This window comes from Melozone crissalis, unplaced genomic scaffold, assembly GCF_028551555.1.
Source record: "Melozone crissalis strain CALT ecotype California unplaced genomic scaffold, PUWL_Pcris_2 ptg000016l_1, whole genome shotgun sequence".
Classification (NCBI taxonomy): Eukaryota; Metazoa; Chordata; class Aves; order Passeriformes; family Passerellidae; genus Melozone; species Melozone crissalis.
The window spans coordinates 34,361,244-34,376,615 of NW_026535794.1; the positions used below are offsets into that span (position 1 = coordinate 34,361,244).

The 15,372-nt window shown below is 46.0% G+C and overlaps 2 protein-coding genes across 2 annotated transcripts; both read right to left on the bottom strand.

Moving 5' to 3' along the window:
• Positions 1-8,342: 8,342 nt before the first annotated feature.
• Positions 8,343-10,148, bottom strand: HOXA5 (homeobox A5). Its single transcript, XM_054273788.1, has 2 exons — positions 9,587-10,148; positions 8,343-8,593 (listed from the first exon to the last, which is right to left on the bottom strand). The coding sequence occupies exons 1-2, from the start codon at positions 10,146-10,148 to the stop codon at positions 8,343-8,345; spliced, it is 813 nt and encodes a 270-aa protein (XP_054129763.1).
• Positions 10,149-12,289: 2,141 nt separating this feature from the next.
• Positions 12,290-14,289, bottom strand: HOXA6 (homeobox A6). The gene is made up of 2 exons (XM_054273792.1): positions 13,854-14,289; positions 12,290-12,549 (listed from the first exon to the last, which is right to left on the bottom strand). Exons 1-2 carry the CDS (start codon positions 14,287-14,289, stop codon positions 12,290-12,292), a joined length of 696 nt encoding a protein of 231 aa, XP_054129767.1.
• Between the last annotated feature and the right edge of the window lie 1,083 nt (positions 14,290-15,372).

Genomic DNA, 15,372 nt, shown 5'->3' on the forward strand with positions numbered 1-15,372 from the left:
CAGCCCCGAGGCTGCTCCTGCCTCCGCGGATGAGAGAGTCCTTCCCGATGGGCGCTGCCGGGGCAATGTTGGCATTTTTGCCCCAAGTTCAGCATTTGATAAAAGCGATGGTTTCCCTGGCACTGGGGCTCCTCTTAACAACGGGATGGTTGGCGGGGTTTGCTCACCCTGTCCTGGTGCGCTTAAATAAACACACGTAAAATGTGATTTGTGCCCGGATTTTAAATGAATGGTCTTTTGAGCAGACCTTCCACGCCAGAGAGCAGCGTGCTGAATGCAGAGAGTGAAAGGACAGAAAGAGTTCGTCTCAAATTATTAACTGAACTGTCCTGTTCTAGCCCGTTGGCTTTTTTTTTTTTTTTTTTTTTTTGGGGGGGGGGGGAGGAGGAGGGAAAAGGGGAAACAATTTAAACAATAATTGAAAAGAGTCAATATTTATGTAAGTCGCGGTTTCAACTTCTTTGAAATTATTCTCATTGATATTTTTATTCTAAACCAGATTTAAAATACAGAATTCGGACCACTAATTGTTTTAGTGAGGAAGTAAATGGATTTCTGTCACCTACCCTTGAGTAAGCCGGTTATAGTAACAGCTTTCATTCTGGGTATATCAAAGACGCATTGTTATTCTTGGAAACAATCCGCCTGCTATTCTCTAACAAAATAGATATTTGGCTACGGTTTTTAGCTTGTTATCAGGCTTCGCTCTTACACCAAATAAATAGTCTGGATGTGAAAGGTTATATACTATCTCCAGAGCGGGCAGGCTCCCTAAACGCGCAGTGCCAGGGCTCGCTACAAGTGAGCAGCAGCAACAACTTGTGAACAGCGTCTACACGCCGAGCAAACACTTGCATTACACACTTTCCAGGCTTCAGCAGGTACTTTAGGCACAATCTCCGATAATCACTTTGGCTAATCTGATATCTAACCTCTCGCGTACTTGTTCCCAAGATACAGCGCTCGCCTGCCACGATCCAGCTGTGTCTCTGGCAAATAATTCACGCGTACCAGTTACACAGAGGCCGGTGTAGGCTGCTGCCTTGGGGGTGGAAAGGCAGCAATGCGTGGCTGGGGGTGAGGTGCGCTCTTTCTCGGATTTCCTTGTCGCACTGTCGCCTCCTCCACACCTTTCAGGTCTGATTACGACTATATTCGAGTATCCTTTCCCTCTTCCACCGACCCCTCAGCCTTAAAATTTCAAGCTGAATCCCGTCTGCGATGATGCCCTCCAAAATGAAGTTGCTTGAGCAATATTGGCTAGTTCTCCCTCAGACACGTCTAACCAAGGAGCTGAAGCTTTTACTCAGTGGCGGCACTGGGAACAAAAAAATCCCAGCAATGTGGGAATCTCTCCGCGCTAAGAAATTCCACTAAACTTTTTCTTGGAAGGGTGAAGAGGGGTGGGTGGCGAGAGGAAAAACAACGCGTCCTACTCCCAATTTCGCTGGGAACTGCCGCCTCGGGTAATTCCAGAAGGCTGTGAGAACCCTCCAAATCACGGAGAGGCGCAGGGCGCCAGCTTCTCCGTAATATTTTCCATGGGTATCGCACCACGGCCCCACCGCTCCGCATTTTAAACGAGCTCCTTCGGACCAAACATATAGCCCGTATTATCTCCGGCATGTCCTGTTTAAGCACAGTTTAGCGGTCGCTACAGAAATGAGAGCAAAAACAAAGACGCGGCTAGGATCGATACACGCGTTAATAGCTTCGCTCCTATCTTATCTTCCTGCCATTTTGCAAAGTGAGAAGGCTTAACATTAAACCTCTTAGAGCAGGTTATTATATAATAAACAAGGGTGAGGCATTTTGCTACCTGACTTTTGGAGGAGGCAGCATCAGTGGCTTCTGTGGGGGTAACACGCGTGTTTACCTGCCGCGGCTGAACCCGAGATATTCAGACACAAATGTGGCTGATAATTCAAGATGAAATACAACGTGTATTACTCTTGAAAAGAGGAATTTTCTATCCTTTCCTTGGTAATTGAGGTCATTCAGCCAGTAGGGTTCACCTGGAGTCCATACTGTGATACACACGTAACTCAAAGCTATTTTATCTTTTGTGCTGATAGTCAAGATCTCGGCTATAACATTGACATCAAACTCTGTCTGGGCGAATGACTAAGAGTGGTGCAAAACGTAAACTTTTGACCCTCAACTTTTTGACCTGCAGTTGTAACGCCCTTAACCACAAAGATATACAAAAGCTATGCAGCTTCTTTTAGGAGTAAGAGACTCGCACTGTTTGTTTCAATACTTCTGCTTGTTTCCCCCAGCTTTCTAAGGGCTCTCTTTTTTATTGTTGCTATTTTTTTTCCTTCTTCTTGCTGCTGAGAAATCGGATGCTTTTGCATTTTTAATTGGTTTTTTTTTTTTTTTTTTCTTTTCCTTAATCTCTCAGCTTTGTAAAATGCTGCTAGATCAGTTTGCACAGCCTTTCGGCAGCGTTGGAGGGAAGCCTGTTACTCAAAGGCGCTAAATGGTTACAATTGCAGGTGAATTGCTGGGTAAGTTCCGGGCGTGAGGTTGGAAGGAATGGAACGACGAGCGTTGGGGGAAAAGCTGCAGCTCTCTGCTGAAGGGTTTTAGTCATTTCTCCTTGATTTAAACATAAAGAAACAAGTCTAATTGTTTGCGAAGCCTTGTCTAGGCAAACGAGTTGACTGTGAACTTGGTCTAAAGCGAGCTCTGCTGGTGATTCCTAGGGTGTGCAGATTTATCTTTTCTGCATTTACTTAACCTGGCAGTGAACTGCACGGGCTGCCATTTATTATCCGGAGACAGACTTCACCTCAAGCAAGGACTGTTCCACAAAATTGCAATAATTACCCAATAACCTTCATAGCAAATATTATTATTGAAAAGACATTTTTTGGGGGGAGGGGATATAGAAAAGATTCCTTTTGCGTCTTATAAGGCAAAATCCATGCAAATTTTGCACGATCTCTGTGTCAGATTTGAAATAGTTTGTGCGCATAGCTACAGGAACATGTGACTGGGGTGGTCCATGAGTATTTGCCTTACAGAGGGACATTAGTGAAGATGCTTTAATTTGAAAGGGACAATATCTTCAAAGATGACCAGAAGATTGTGGGAACTGTGGTTTTCCGCTCTAGCTAGTAACCCTAGCCTCAAATCCGGGAGATTTTGAGGGCAGAAAGGGAAAGGACTAAGAAAGCCAACGACATCTTAACTTGGTCAGGAGATTTACTCGTGTCTGCATTAAATGCGTCAGATCTGTATTTACGGGGAGGGAAAACGCTTTGCTCCCGTATTCAGCGTTAGAAATCGAAACCTCCTGATCTCCCCCCTCATGATCGGTTCCATTCAATTTCCCATGGAGCAAATTGCAAACTCCTCTATTGTCACCTTTCCACAGATACACACTTATTACATGTAAAGAAACGGCAGAATAATAATCTCCTTGTTCTGAAATTAGGGCATTTGCATAGTTTAGACAAGGCTGCAGAGCTGTAATTTACGGATGACTTTCCATTGGATTGTTACACTCCTGGTTTAGAGAAAGTTAAGTCTTGCAAAGTCACCAGTTCCACACATTAAGAGAGCTGCCTAATCTTTAATTGGTTTTACACTTAGACATGAGACACTGCACGCAAGTATTTCTTTCAAAGGATTAAGTAAACTGTATTTCAAATCGCAGAACGCAACATGCCATTCTTAAAATAGAAAAAACCTTGCACTTATGAATCCCCTAAACTCATCAGAAAAATAAGGTGAGCAGATAAAACCTCTCTCCTGATTCTCAGGTATAATTTCCCATTACATTTTCCCTCGGAAAACAATTCGGGTCTGGGACTATTTTCGCAGAGTTCGGCAGTCTGGGCTCGTTTGAATTTCAAATTTTAGAGCGTATTAGGAAATCTTAACGCATTTCTGTGTTTGAATGGTTTCAACTGTGATGCTTAATACAGGGCAGGGCCAGAAACAGGGTGAAGTTGTGATTTCTAGCTAACTTTCTTTGGTTGTTAGTGTTTTTTGCAGTACAGGCGGGTTCATACGCTTCTGGACCTAGGGATATTTTCCTTTTCCATAGTTCTTGAACGACTGTACATTGTTTTGTGTGGCATATGGTCCAGAAGCCACATTCAAAAATGTGGAAAATACACAGTAGCAAATCTTTTCACTCTAGGCAATGAAAAATTACAATCCAGGATGATATCCAGGATCCTAAAATATTAGTCCAACGGGCGTCCGTGCGTTCTTGTATATTAGCCAGTTAATTCAAATAGGGCAGTGTTGTTAAATACTGAGTAATCATGAGCTGTTTGTGTCTGGTAAAATTCCCGTCTACAAGCAAAGGGTTTTCCTTGGAAAACGACCTATATATAAATGAAGACCAAACTTTTAAGGGTTTTTCATGCCTTGCCTCAAACTATAAAATTTTATGGCATATGGTATAATATAATACATGCCTATCATATACAACTTTCTGATATTCCTATTGACGAAAATGTGTCAAGTAGAGTACTATAAAATCTCCAGCTGTTTAAAAGGAAATTATTTTCAAATGTGCATTTGGATATGCTCTTTTAAAACCTTTCTCATTTTTTTAAATATGAAATATATGCAGATGTGTTTGTTTAGTGCTGACGGGAAGGATCGACAGACACAAAGGCATCAGACTCTATTTATCTTCCGCAAGGATTGACTTTAAATATTAAATGCTTTTAAAACTGGGCTCTTTGGGATGAACCTACCTTAGATACTACCCTTTCTTTAAAGACTAATAAATTAAAAATAGGGATCAGTCAGCAATATGCAGGCTTTGCAGAGGTACACAACAACCTTACCCTCCTAAAACCCTGCGCCTTTCTCCCATTTTCGCTCACAGTAGCCAAACCAGCCTAAACCACAACATTCAAATGGCATAGCACTGGCAAAATAAAACAAAGCCCATCTCTGTCTCACATCAAACCACTCCATTCTTTTGCAAACCCGACTTTATGACATGTAAAAGAAAACAATGCAATCTGCTGAATCAATGTTACTCCAAACCTATGTAGAGAGAGAGATACCCACAGCTGGTTTGGAGAGATAGATAGATAGATAGATAGATAGATAGATAGATAGATAGATAATAGGCAATTCTCAGAACTCTACCATGGCCCCTGACTAGTCTGTTTATACCCCTCGAGATCACTTGCCAAAGTAACAGCTCTGAGGATAAGGATCAGGCCTTAATGTTACCCAGAGAAAGATAGAGTTCCTTTCACCCTTTCATTCAAGTCCTGGAAATTCAAAGACTGAAGTTAAATCCGGCCATAAAGTTTATTGCTGAGTAATCACACTCTAGTGAGAACAGTCCACTTAAATAAAAAGAATGTTGAAGTAAACACGCAGCTGGGGCCTACCCCACAATGGCAGCCAGCAATATAAGGCAGAAAGGGAGAGAGCAGAGCTAGGGGGATATTTACAATCTTCAATAAACCAAGCCCGTATTTCATAATTTGCAGCACTCTAATGACCTGTAGTCTCTTGTATTAATGCTACAAGTTACAGTCAATTGGTTCGCTTAAAAAAAAAAAAAAAAAAAAAAGAAGGAAGTCACAGGAATATATATATGTGTACACATGTACACACCCTTTGTGTACATGAATACACCAAGATTAGACACATATAGGCATCTGCGCGGCTTTACACAGAAGTACAAACTGATTTGTACATGCAGGCACACATGAATATAATTTAAATACATTTCTATTTCTGCAGTTACGTATAGAACCGGGAAAAAGTTACAGCAGTGCTATAAAAGCGCATCCCCAAAACACACTACGCACTCACAGATGTACATATGCACACAGCTAAAGCTTTCTGCATAACCAACGCAGAAAATATGTATATAAACACTCCAGTACAGTCTGTGCCATTTTAATACTGGCTCTGATGTGCAGCATATTTCACCAATCCAAAGATTATTACCATATCATCACGCCTCCAACTCTATCATGCCTCCATAAGATACTGCCCAGATAATATCAAGCCCAATCTATTTTGTTTCTCCCTTTTTTTTAATCGCCTGCAGTAACTACTCTTTGCTAAACAAAACCTCTCCAAACTTGGAGAGTCTATTGGAGCAAAGGAAGTAATTATCTTCTGCGGTAGTCAAAGTGATTAAAGCTAGGCCCCAAAATCCATCTCTGCCAAAGTCGCTTATTGTGGTTTACTTTGATTTGATCGTTAAAATAGAGAGCTAGCTGCTGCGAGTGAAGGGATGGGGGGAGGTATTTGCAGCGCAACCTGGATCATTAGTGCTTGATCCTGCCTCTCGGGCTCGGTGGGACCGTCCTGAAAACCTCCAGGCGGAGAGGAAGGGAAAGAGAAAGAGAAAGAAAGAGAGGCGAGAGGCAGCGAGAGCGAGCAGGAGCCTCGGCTTCCCCACTGTACAAATAAACTTTAAGGAACTTGTGCACAAAACTTACCTTTGACTTGCAAGGAGCCATTTTTCACATAGTACTGAGAACTTGTGGTTTGGATACTTCTGTCCCTAAACCTGACAATTTGAATGGCCAGGAGGCACACGTAGCCTGCAAAAGAGTCAAATGAAGTCCAGCGTCAGTGAGATTATATGTTATGTGGTATATAATGTTGGATGTCAACTCCCCAAAACCATAAAACTTACTTTAATGGCACCACGTGACTTTTTATAGCCAGTGAGCCTATCTGTCTGTGCTATGGATGATTTTACGATCTAATTCATAGACAAAACCCTATTCATTTGGCACCCAAATGTCATATAGCCGGAACTGGGGCTTATAAAGTTTACTGTTTTATAACTTTTAAGGGAAGGCATCAATGTAACCAGTCAGTAAATGTGCAAATCTTTAGTTGCTCTTAGAAGCTCAGAAGAGTTAACCATTCAAGCTCTGATGGGGTAAGTAACATTACGTTTATAGCAAACTAATTCTAGCGAAGAAAACCAAAAATCTTTAAAGGGTGAAGAGTGGGAATGTGGCTAGAGAGGATTACTAATAGGCGCAGAGGGCTTGGACATGGCTGTCCTAAAATATACTTAATGAAACCACAGGAGAAATTCTAGAGCGATGCAAACACACCCTGGAGTTCGCAGCGTATTTTAACAAAGCACATGTTTTGGGGTTTGGGTTGAGGGTTTTTTTTTGTTTTTTGGGTTTTTTTTTTTTTTTGGTGGTGTTTTGGGGGTTTTTTTGTTTTTTTTTTTTTTTTAATTTCAACCATCAGCAAACAGTTAACAGTTGATTCAGCCACAAAGGGTGTTGATTGTGGTCCTGCGATGCAGCTTTCCACCTAGCGAGAAACAAGTAAGGAAGAACTTATGGTCAAACTTTCAATTAAAAATACTGGTAGCGGACAATTGCAGCATCCACCATATGCAACGTGCAGCAGGACCCAGGTAAAATATTACAACAAACTCTGCACGGGCTAATTTTTTTTTTTCTTTTTCAGAGGCAAATCAGGAAGCACAACTTCTTGCTTTGCACAAATCAGATCACAAAAACTTTACAATAGAAAGTTTATTTTTTTGTTGATTTCCAGTCAGGTTTTTTTAAAAACAAATAATAATAATAATAATTAAAAAAAAAAGCTGATCACAGTTTGCTCAAACAGCCAGACTTTGACTATATTTGTAACTTTGTTCACAAAAAACATACATCACAGAAGCTGCGCTTAATAAGAGCCACTTCTAAGAGTTCGTGCAAAGAGTCATATACAAAGGCACAGCAAGGACATACTGCTTGGAATCACAGTTTTCGTCACAGATTCACTATTCACTACACGTAGGACAAGTTCAGTTGATTTCATCATTTCACCTCTACAACAGCATTAATTACACAGGAATTATATAGGTAGTTTGAATAAAAATATTTTTAACAGCTTGGAGCTATACAGACATTAACACTTGACCACACATGCACAGTTAAGCAGGTTGAGTGCAACACATAACATTTGTACTAAACCGGGGGAGGGTTTCCTTTCTCTCTCTCCTTTTTTTTTTTTTAACTTCTTTTTTTTCCTTTTTGTTCTTTTTTGTTTAGTTTTGTTTTGTTTTAACAGTTACTTCAAGTAACACAGCTCGCTTCATATAAATAAGTTAAAACATCTATTATTTTTTTCAAGACAAAGCCATTCAAGACAAAGAAATGTACGATAAAAGCAGATCTACTTATACACGCGAGAGAATGGTAATAAACAGGCTCATGATTAAAAGATGAATAAGGGCGACAAGAACAGGGTTTCTTCACAGAAGTAACACAAGGAAGTTTTAGAAAGTCAACTTAGTACTGACATGAGACGACGCAGGGTCAGCTAATACTGCTCAGTACTTTTAATTGATCAAACGCTTAGGGACGGAATGCCCCTCCTGCAGCTGCCATGCTCATACTTTTCAGCTTATTATCCTTTTTCCATTTCATTCTCCTGTTTTGGAACCAGATCTTTATTTGTCTCTCTGAGAGGCAAAGAGCATGTGCTATTTCAATCCTTCTTCTGCGGGTCAGGTATCTATTGAAGTGAAATTCCTTTTCGAGCTCCAGGGTCTGATAGCGGGTGTAAGCAGTCCGAGCCCTTTTCCCTTCTGGTCCCCCTATGTTGTCTGGAAGAGAAAAGTACATGATTTAGATTCTCAGCAGCCTCTCGGAGCCTTCGTGTCTCATTGCAGCTACCAGCAACCAGGACCGTTATTCTCAGTCCTGCTTTGGTTTTGTTTCTGGTTTGGATAAACGCTCAACAAGTTTCCCCCTCCAGCCCCTCTTAGGAAAGGCTTGGGGGAGGGGGATTTAGTAGTCTCGGTAAGTTTTCGCTTGGATTTGCGATTCGAATTTTTCTAATTTATTTTTTTTCAGTTTCTTTTTTTTTTTTTTTTTATATAATTTTTTTTATAAGGTTAGTTCTCCCCCATGCCTCCCCCAGATAAGCTGATTTGGAGGATGTCTCTGCTGATAGCTGGGTTTTCAGAGCTGAGAGAGCAGAGCTGAAGCGTGCAGCCCTTTCCCACGGCTGAGCTGGGGAAGGCTCTGGGAGGCAGCGAGCCTCCGGCCGCTCTCCCTGCAGCGAGGGCAGGGCAGGTACCCGGGGCTGGAAGTTGCTTTGCTCCCCCGCTTTGCCCCTCGAGCCCTCTACCCCGAGTTTGGGGCGACTCGCCCTGCCCCCTCCCCCACGGCTTCCCAGCAGTGAAAACTGCCCTCCTCGCCCTTTCCTATTCTCTTTTTAATATGTCTAAGCAAAATAAATGGGGTCAGCCGCGCCGTTCCCACTGGAAGAGCCCCCATTCAGAGGAGAGCCGGGAGCAGCCTCTGCTCCCGATCTCCCTTCGGCAAGGCGCCTTGCACTCCCCCCGCCGGCGCTGGCAGCCAGGCGGGCGGTGTTTTCGGGGCCGAGAGGGTTTTTTTTTTTCCTTTCGGGGGGGACTCGCCCAGAGAAGGGAGCGTGTTTCCCTGCAAGCAGAGTTGTGGTGTGCGGGGAGACTGCCCGCTCTCACGCCCTCCTCTCCCCCTCTCCCCGACCTTGCTCGGCGCAGCCACCCGGTTTACATTAAATGCTCCTTTTCCTCCAGAGAAATAAAGAAAGAACAGGGTATTTGCTTTACCATGACTTATGTGCAGTTTTCGCATCCAGGGGTAGATCTGGGGCTGTGAAGGCTGGGCTGTGCTTTGGTCGGTCGGGGCACTTGCCTGCTCGCTGCTTGCTGGAGTGTCTTCCTCAGTCCCAGACGAGGTGCCAACCCCGTCTCTGCTGATGTGCGTGTTGCTGCTGGAATTGGACGAAGTGCTGGTGGAGTTGGCGAGGGAGTTTTTCACCCCATGGTGACTCTCGCTGACAGGCGAACCGGCCACGGCGGTGCAGGGCAGAGGGTCAGGGGGAGGCGAGTGGGAAGACGTCGCGGGCTGGTTGTACCTGGGCTCTGTCGAGGCAGAGGTGGTGTTGGCCGGGTAACTGCGGGGTCTCTCATTGGCACCAAAGTGAGTGGAAGCAGAGCGCCCGACGCTGAGGTCCATGCCATTGTAGCCGTATCCGTACCTGCCGGAGTGCATGCTGGCGGAGTCCCTGTATTGCTCGCTCACCGAGCTGTGATCTCCATAATTATGTAACTGGTAGTCCGGGCCATTTGGATAGCGACCGCAAAATGAGTTTACAAAATAAGAGCTCATTTGTTTTTTGATATGTGTGCTTGATTTGTGGCTCTTGGTCGTTTTGTGCGTCTATAGCACCCTTGCACAATTTATGATGAATTATGGAAATGACTGGGACATGTACTTGGTTCCCTCCTACGTAGGCACCCAAATATGGGGTACGGCTTCACATCACGTGCTTTTGTTGTCCAGTCGTAAATCCTGCCTGATGACCTCTAGAGGTAAACTCGTGCACTGGTGGGGGAGCTGGGAGGGCGCGGGCGGCCCGGGGCGCGCCTCCCGTGCGCGCCGCCGCCGCCGCCGCCCGCCCGTCCGCCGGCCTCCAGCGCCACCCGCTGGCGGCGCGGGGGATGGCGGCGGCTCCGCGGGGTCGGCCCGGGGTGACGGCCCCCGACGGCGGCGCGGAGCCGCGCGGAGAGGCGCGGAGCGGAGCGGGGCTCGCCGCCACCGGCACCGGCAGCGGCAGCGGCAGCGGCAGCGGCAGCGGCGGCGAGGCTGCTGGGCCGGCGGGCATTGCTCCTCCGAGCCGGGTGTGCGGAGAGCGCTCCGCTTTGTGCCTGCCTGCTCCTCCGTGCGGGGCTTTTTTACACCGGTTCACAAATCCTATGCGATCCGTTCTCGGGTGCTGGCAAGGCTTATGTCCCTTCTACAAGTATATACATAGATTTATAATTTCCCCCACACCTATTCCCGTGCCGGAGCTTTCGAGAGGCAGCCGGGTCCTGCCGATGTGAAATGGCAGATATCTATTAAAGATGAATATCGTACAGCGTTTTTTCCGACTAGGGGGTCAGATTCCAGGCGACTTTACGGCTGCCGTTATTTCATCGCCTCTCGGAGAGAAAAAAATCCTCTAAATGCGGTGGTAGCCATTTTGCATTATATTCTCCAGATCTGGCTTTTAAAACATTTAGTGGTAGCCCAAATTGTGCTGCCTTTCAGACAAAAGAGCCTCGATGCGTATACAAGTGCATTTGTACACAGCTTCACATGCACACTCATGCACACGCAATATAATATAGAGAGATATAACATATATTAATCCATATTTTTTCTGCGCCTATTTTACTTTTACAAATCTCGAAGTGGAAGCATTTTATGGCAGCTATTTTCCTTCAAAGTATCAATTTATTTTTTCCAGTGCTAAGTAATGCGAATGTGAATTAAGATACCGCAGAAGCAGGAAAGAAAATCCCCAAGTTAATAAGATCTTTTCTTCAAATGAGAAGGAGAGGAAGGAAGGGAGGAAGGAAGGAAGAAAGAAAGAGAGAAAGAAAGATAAAAGGAAAAAAGATCGATCTAAGCTCACGAAGCTCCAAGAAATGTAGTCCATAATTCAAAGCCCCCTCAGTGCAGAGCTGAGCTCACCAAAACCTTAGCGTAAGCTCAACGGGAACCACAGAAAATTGCCCGCTTCGAAACCTCTTCTCTCGCTTCCCCTGAAGTTTAACGCCGAGTTTTTACTTTAATTCTATAGTGCAGACTAAGCAGTTTAGCGGCTTTAAAAAAAAAAAAATCTCCCTGCAATTCATCTTTTCTTTAACTGAAAGTTTATACACAGGGGTTTATACAACGTTTTTTTAAAAGAAAATTTCTTCCTTTTGCTATTTAAATATCTTATACATAACTAAAACTTTTTTTCTCCCCTGCGGATCATAAACTCCCAAACACAGAATAACGAGATGGCCCGCCGTAGCGGGAGCTAGCAAAACCATAAACCAGGTATTTTCTAAAATCTCTTGTCTTTTTACAATATAAGCATTTCTAATTAAAAAAAAAAAAAAGATAAAAAATAATTTGCTTATCTTTTCTCACACAAGCACACCAGGGACACCCACCCACTCACCCATTTGAGATGCTAATCTCAAACATTTTAAATTCTCGGCCAATTCTCTAATGCTTTAACCGACGCCATATACGCTTTAGGAAGGTGGTTACATACATACATGCCTGTAGCTCGAAAACTGGGGCTTCCACATATATTAGAGTAAGTCACACATGATTGCAAATATACATCTTTTAACCAAGCCTTTTGGGGATTAATAGACTGTGACAAACCTATAGGATTTCAGTAGCAGAAGGAACACAAGGTAAATAATAATAATAGTAGTAGTAGTAAGCGCTAAGGAAAGGCCTGGTAGCGTTTATTAAACGTGGTTCTACTCCCCTGACTTTTCCTCTGTTTCTTCGCTGCTGGGCTGTGTGGAATTTATGAATTTGTTTTCCTTTTTCCACTTCATCCGCCTGTTTTGAAACCATATTTTAATCTGGCGTTCAGTAAGGCAGAGAGCGTTTGCAATCTCAATACGTCGTCTTCGGGTTAAGTATCTGTTAAAATGAAATTCCTTCTCTAACTCTAGCGTTTGGTATCTGGTGTAAGTTTGCCTCCCTCGTCTCCCATGTGTTCCATATACTGTACCTGTAGAAGTAAAGACAAAACGATCGCATTGGACAGGGCCCACTGATTTCAGACCAGAAAGAGCGATTAGAATATTCTGCCTCCTTTTGCAGGCACAATCACGGGGAGTGGGGGAAGCTGCTCTGGTTTCCTGGAGGCTTTTTTTCCTTTTTTTTTTTTTTTTTTTTTTTTAAAATTCTCTCTTTTCCTTTTCTCCTGCCTGAAGAGCTGTAAATGCAGATGTGCAGTGCGCTTACGGGGTAAGTGGGATACAAAGAGGCTTTGAGGTGGACCTGGGGAAGGTGCAGGAGGCAGCACGGTGCGAGTGGCCGGGCAGAGGCTGCTCTGTGCGCACACACAGGCACAGGCACACGTGTGCTGCCCGGGAAGCCTCACGCATGTTCTGTGCGTGTGTGTGTGCACGCACATGTGGCTGTGTTGACACAAACACACAGCCATTGCCATGGCTGGGACTGCAGAAGGTCTCTAAGTATAATTATAGACATCAGCTAAAGATCATAGAAGAGCGTTTTGCCATTTGCTCCGGAATTTATTCCTCTTGAATGCAAAGCAGCATCGGAATGGTCTTGCTAAAAGTTTAATTTTCAAAAAAAGGAGTGAGACCTACCCTGCTGCAAACATAAACTCGGGAGGATGGGAGAGAAGGCGAGTCATTAGCGAACACTTGAAGTAAACCTTTAAATTGGGGATTATAAAAAATAAATGTCACCCCGGTACAACCCTCCCACTCCACCCCCACCCCCCATTCCCCCAGCACCACTCCTGTACAGAATAGTTCAATTATGTGAAGTTCACTCCTAAGTCTGAAAAAATTCGCGATGCCATGGAAGTGCGCCCACGGCCCCAGAAACGTGCTCTCAATATCCAATACTCACAGGCTAATGAGCTGGGGGAGGGGGCGAGGAGGAATGTACCACAAATGCTTTGGATCCTCAGTACAGAGGGCATATTCCATGCATCGCTCTCTGACAATGAAGAAGCAGAGCAGAGGCTTTGGGATGGCTTTAAGAGAGTGATAAAAGTGCTTTGTTCCTTTTTTTTTTTTTTTCTCCTACTTTCCAAGGATTCCCCTGTAACTTTCACCAGTAAACCTACATCATACTGGGACCTTGGCCACCATTCCCTGGGTGCCAACGTGCCAGGTCTAAACCTGCGAAGGTTTCATGTTACATATTGCCCTGCAGGAACCGTGTTTCTCCAGCAATCTGGACTTTATCTAGCCAAAAAAAAAAAAAAAAAAAAAAAAGGAAGAAACTTTTCCTTTTCCTCCCCTCTCCGCCCTTGACTGCACCGAGATGCCTTACCAGCGCAGGAGTTCATCCGCTGCATCCAGGGGTAAACAGGGCTCGTGTACTTCCGGTCGGTGCCTTCGTCATTTACAATTTTGGCTTGGCCGCCGCTGGTTTTGTACTGTTGATCGGGAGAAAAGTGCAGGTAGTCCCCGGGCCCCCTCTGTTTGCCACTGCCGGAAGGAGAGGCGCTACTAATGTCCTTGTCCGAATAAAAACAAGAGGCTCCGTACTCATAGGAAGCCCGACTGCAAGCAATGACGGTGTTGGACTGTTGGTAGAAACAAGGTGAGGTGTAAGTCTTGTCCTGCAGGCTGCTTGCCCCGTACGAAGCCGGAAAATGCCTGAGAGCATCATAGCCCGCCGGGTACAGGGGGATCTGCCCGAGGAAGGAGTCCTGGCCCCCGGGCAGGCTCCCCGGGAAAGTGGGATTCACAAAATAGGAACTCATTTGCTCTCCCCCTCTCCCGGACCGTGATTTGTTGTGTATTAGTACATCTGGCGATAACTATTAGGAGTCATCGAAGTGGTTTGTTTCTGGATGGCCGAGCGCCAAAAGCGACAGCAGAAAATAGGAGCAGCTGACGGCGGGGCGGCCAATGGGAGCGCGCGCGGCGCCCGCTCCCCCGGGGCCGCCGCCACCGCGCCGCCAACTTACCGGCAGCCCCGGCCCCGCCGCGCCGCCCCGCGCCCCCCGCGCCGCCCGCCGCGCTCCCCGCGGCACCGGCCGCGCCCCCGCCGCGGCACCGCCCCCGCCCCGCGCGGGAAAGTGCTCCCGTAATAATAATAACAACAACAGCAGCGGCGATAATTCCCGGCAGCGCGGGCGGTGCGGGAGCGGGCGGCGGGGACACCCCCCGGCCGCCCGACGGGTGGGGAGGGGGGCGCCCTTAAAAGTTGGAGCCCCCACGAGGAGGATTCGCGCAACCCCGTGGGAAGGGTGGGCGAGCCGCCCCCGGCGCTCCGGCGGAGGGAAGGAGGAGGGAGGGAAGGAGACGGCGGTGGAGGATGCTGCGAAGGGAAACTTTGGAGCGCAGGGAGCACGTGAAAGGGGGAGCGGAGCGCCGCGCAGCCCGGGGGGCGAGGGGGGACCCGGCCTCTCTCCATTTTGCCGTCGCGATGCCACAACCGCATCCAAGGATTTTTAAGCTATTCTAAAACGTATTTATTTATCCATTCAGTCGAAAATTGCCCCTCCACTAAGGCTTCCCTTCGGAGCTCAGGGAGCCCGCCCCAGCGCCGAATCCAGCTTTTGTGACAGAGGCTAACGCGTCCTGCGGTGGAAGAGGTCTTGTATCTTAATGAACATCCCCATAATTAGGAGGTTGGGGCGGTGGCCTTCTGGGGAGTGGGATTTTTGATTTGCACCAAGTGCCCGAGGAGGCCTCGGGAAGAGCCGCATGGGCTCCCGGCGCCCCCCGGCAGCCCAGATGAAGTTCCATGTGTCTGTTCTCCCCAAGTCTACCCTCCTCCCGCCAGAGTAGAGCCGAGGGTATCAAACATTCAAATTCAAAAACGAGCCAGTAGGACTATT

What these genes read in the sequence shown, in the direction of transcription:
- HOXA5 (XM_054273788.1), bottom strand. Translation starts at nt 10,148, where the DNA reads ATGAGCTCTTATTTTGTAAACTCATTTTGCGGTCGCTATCCAAATGGC. An exon ending in AAAACTGCACATAAGTCATG is followed by an intron (nt 8,594 to 9,586) that starts GTAAAGCAAATA and finishes TTTCTCTTCCAG; the next exon opens with ACAACATAGGGGGACCAGAA.
- HOXA6 (XM_054273792.1), bottom strand. Translation starts at nt 14,289, where the DNA reads ATGAGTTCCTATTTTGTGAATCCCACTTTCCCGGGGAGCCTGCCCGGG. An exon ending in GCGGATGAACTCCTGCGCTG is followed by an intron (nt 12,550 to 13,853) that starts GTAAGGCATCTC and finishes TTACTTCTACAG; the next exon opens with GTACAGTATATGGAACACAT.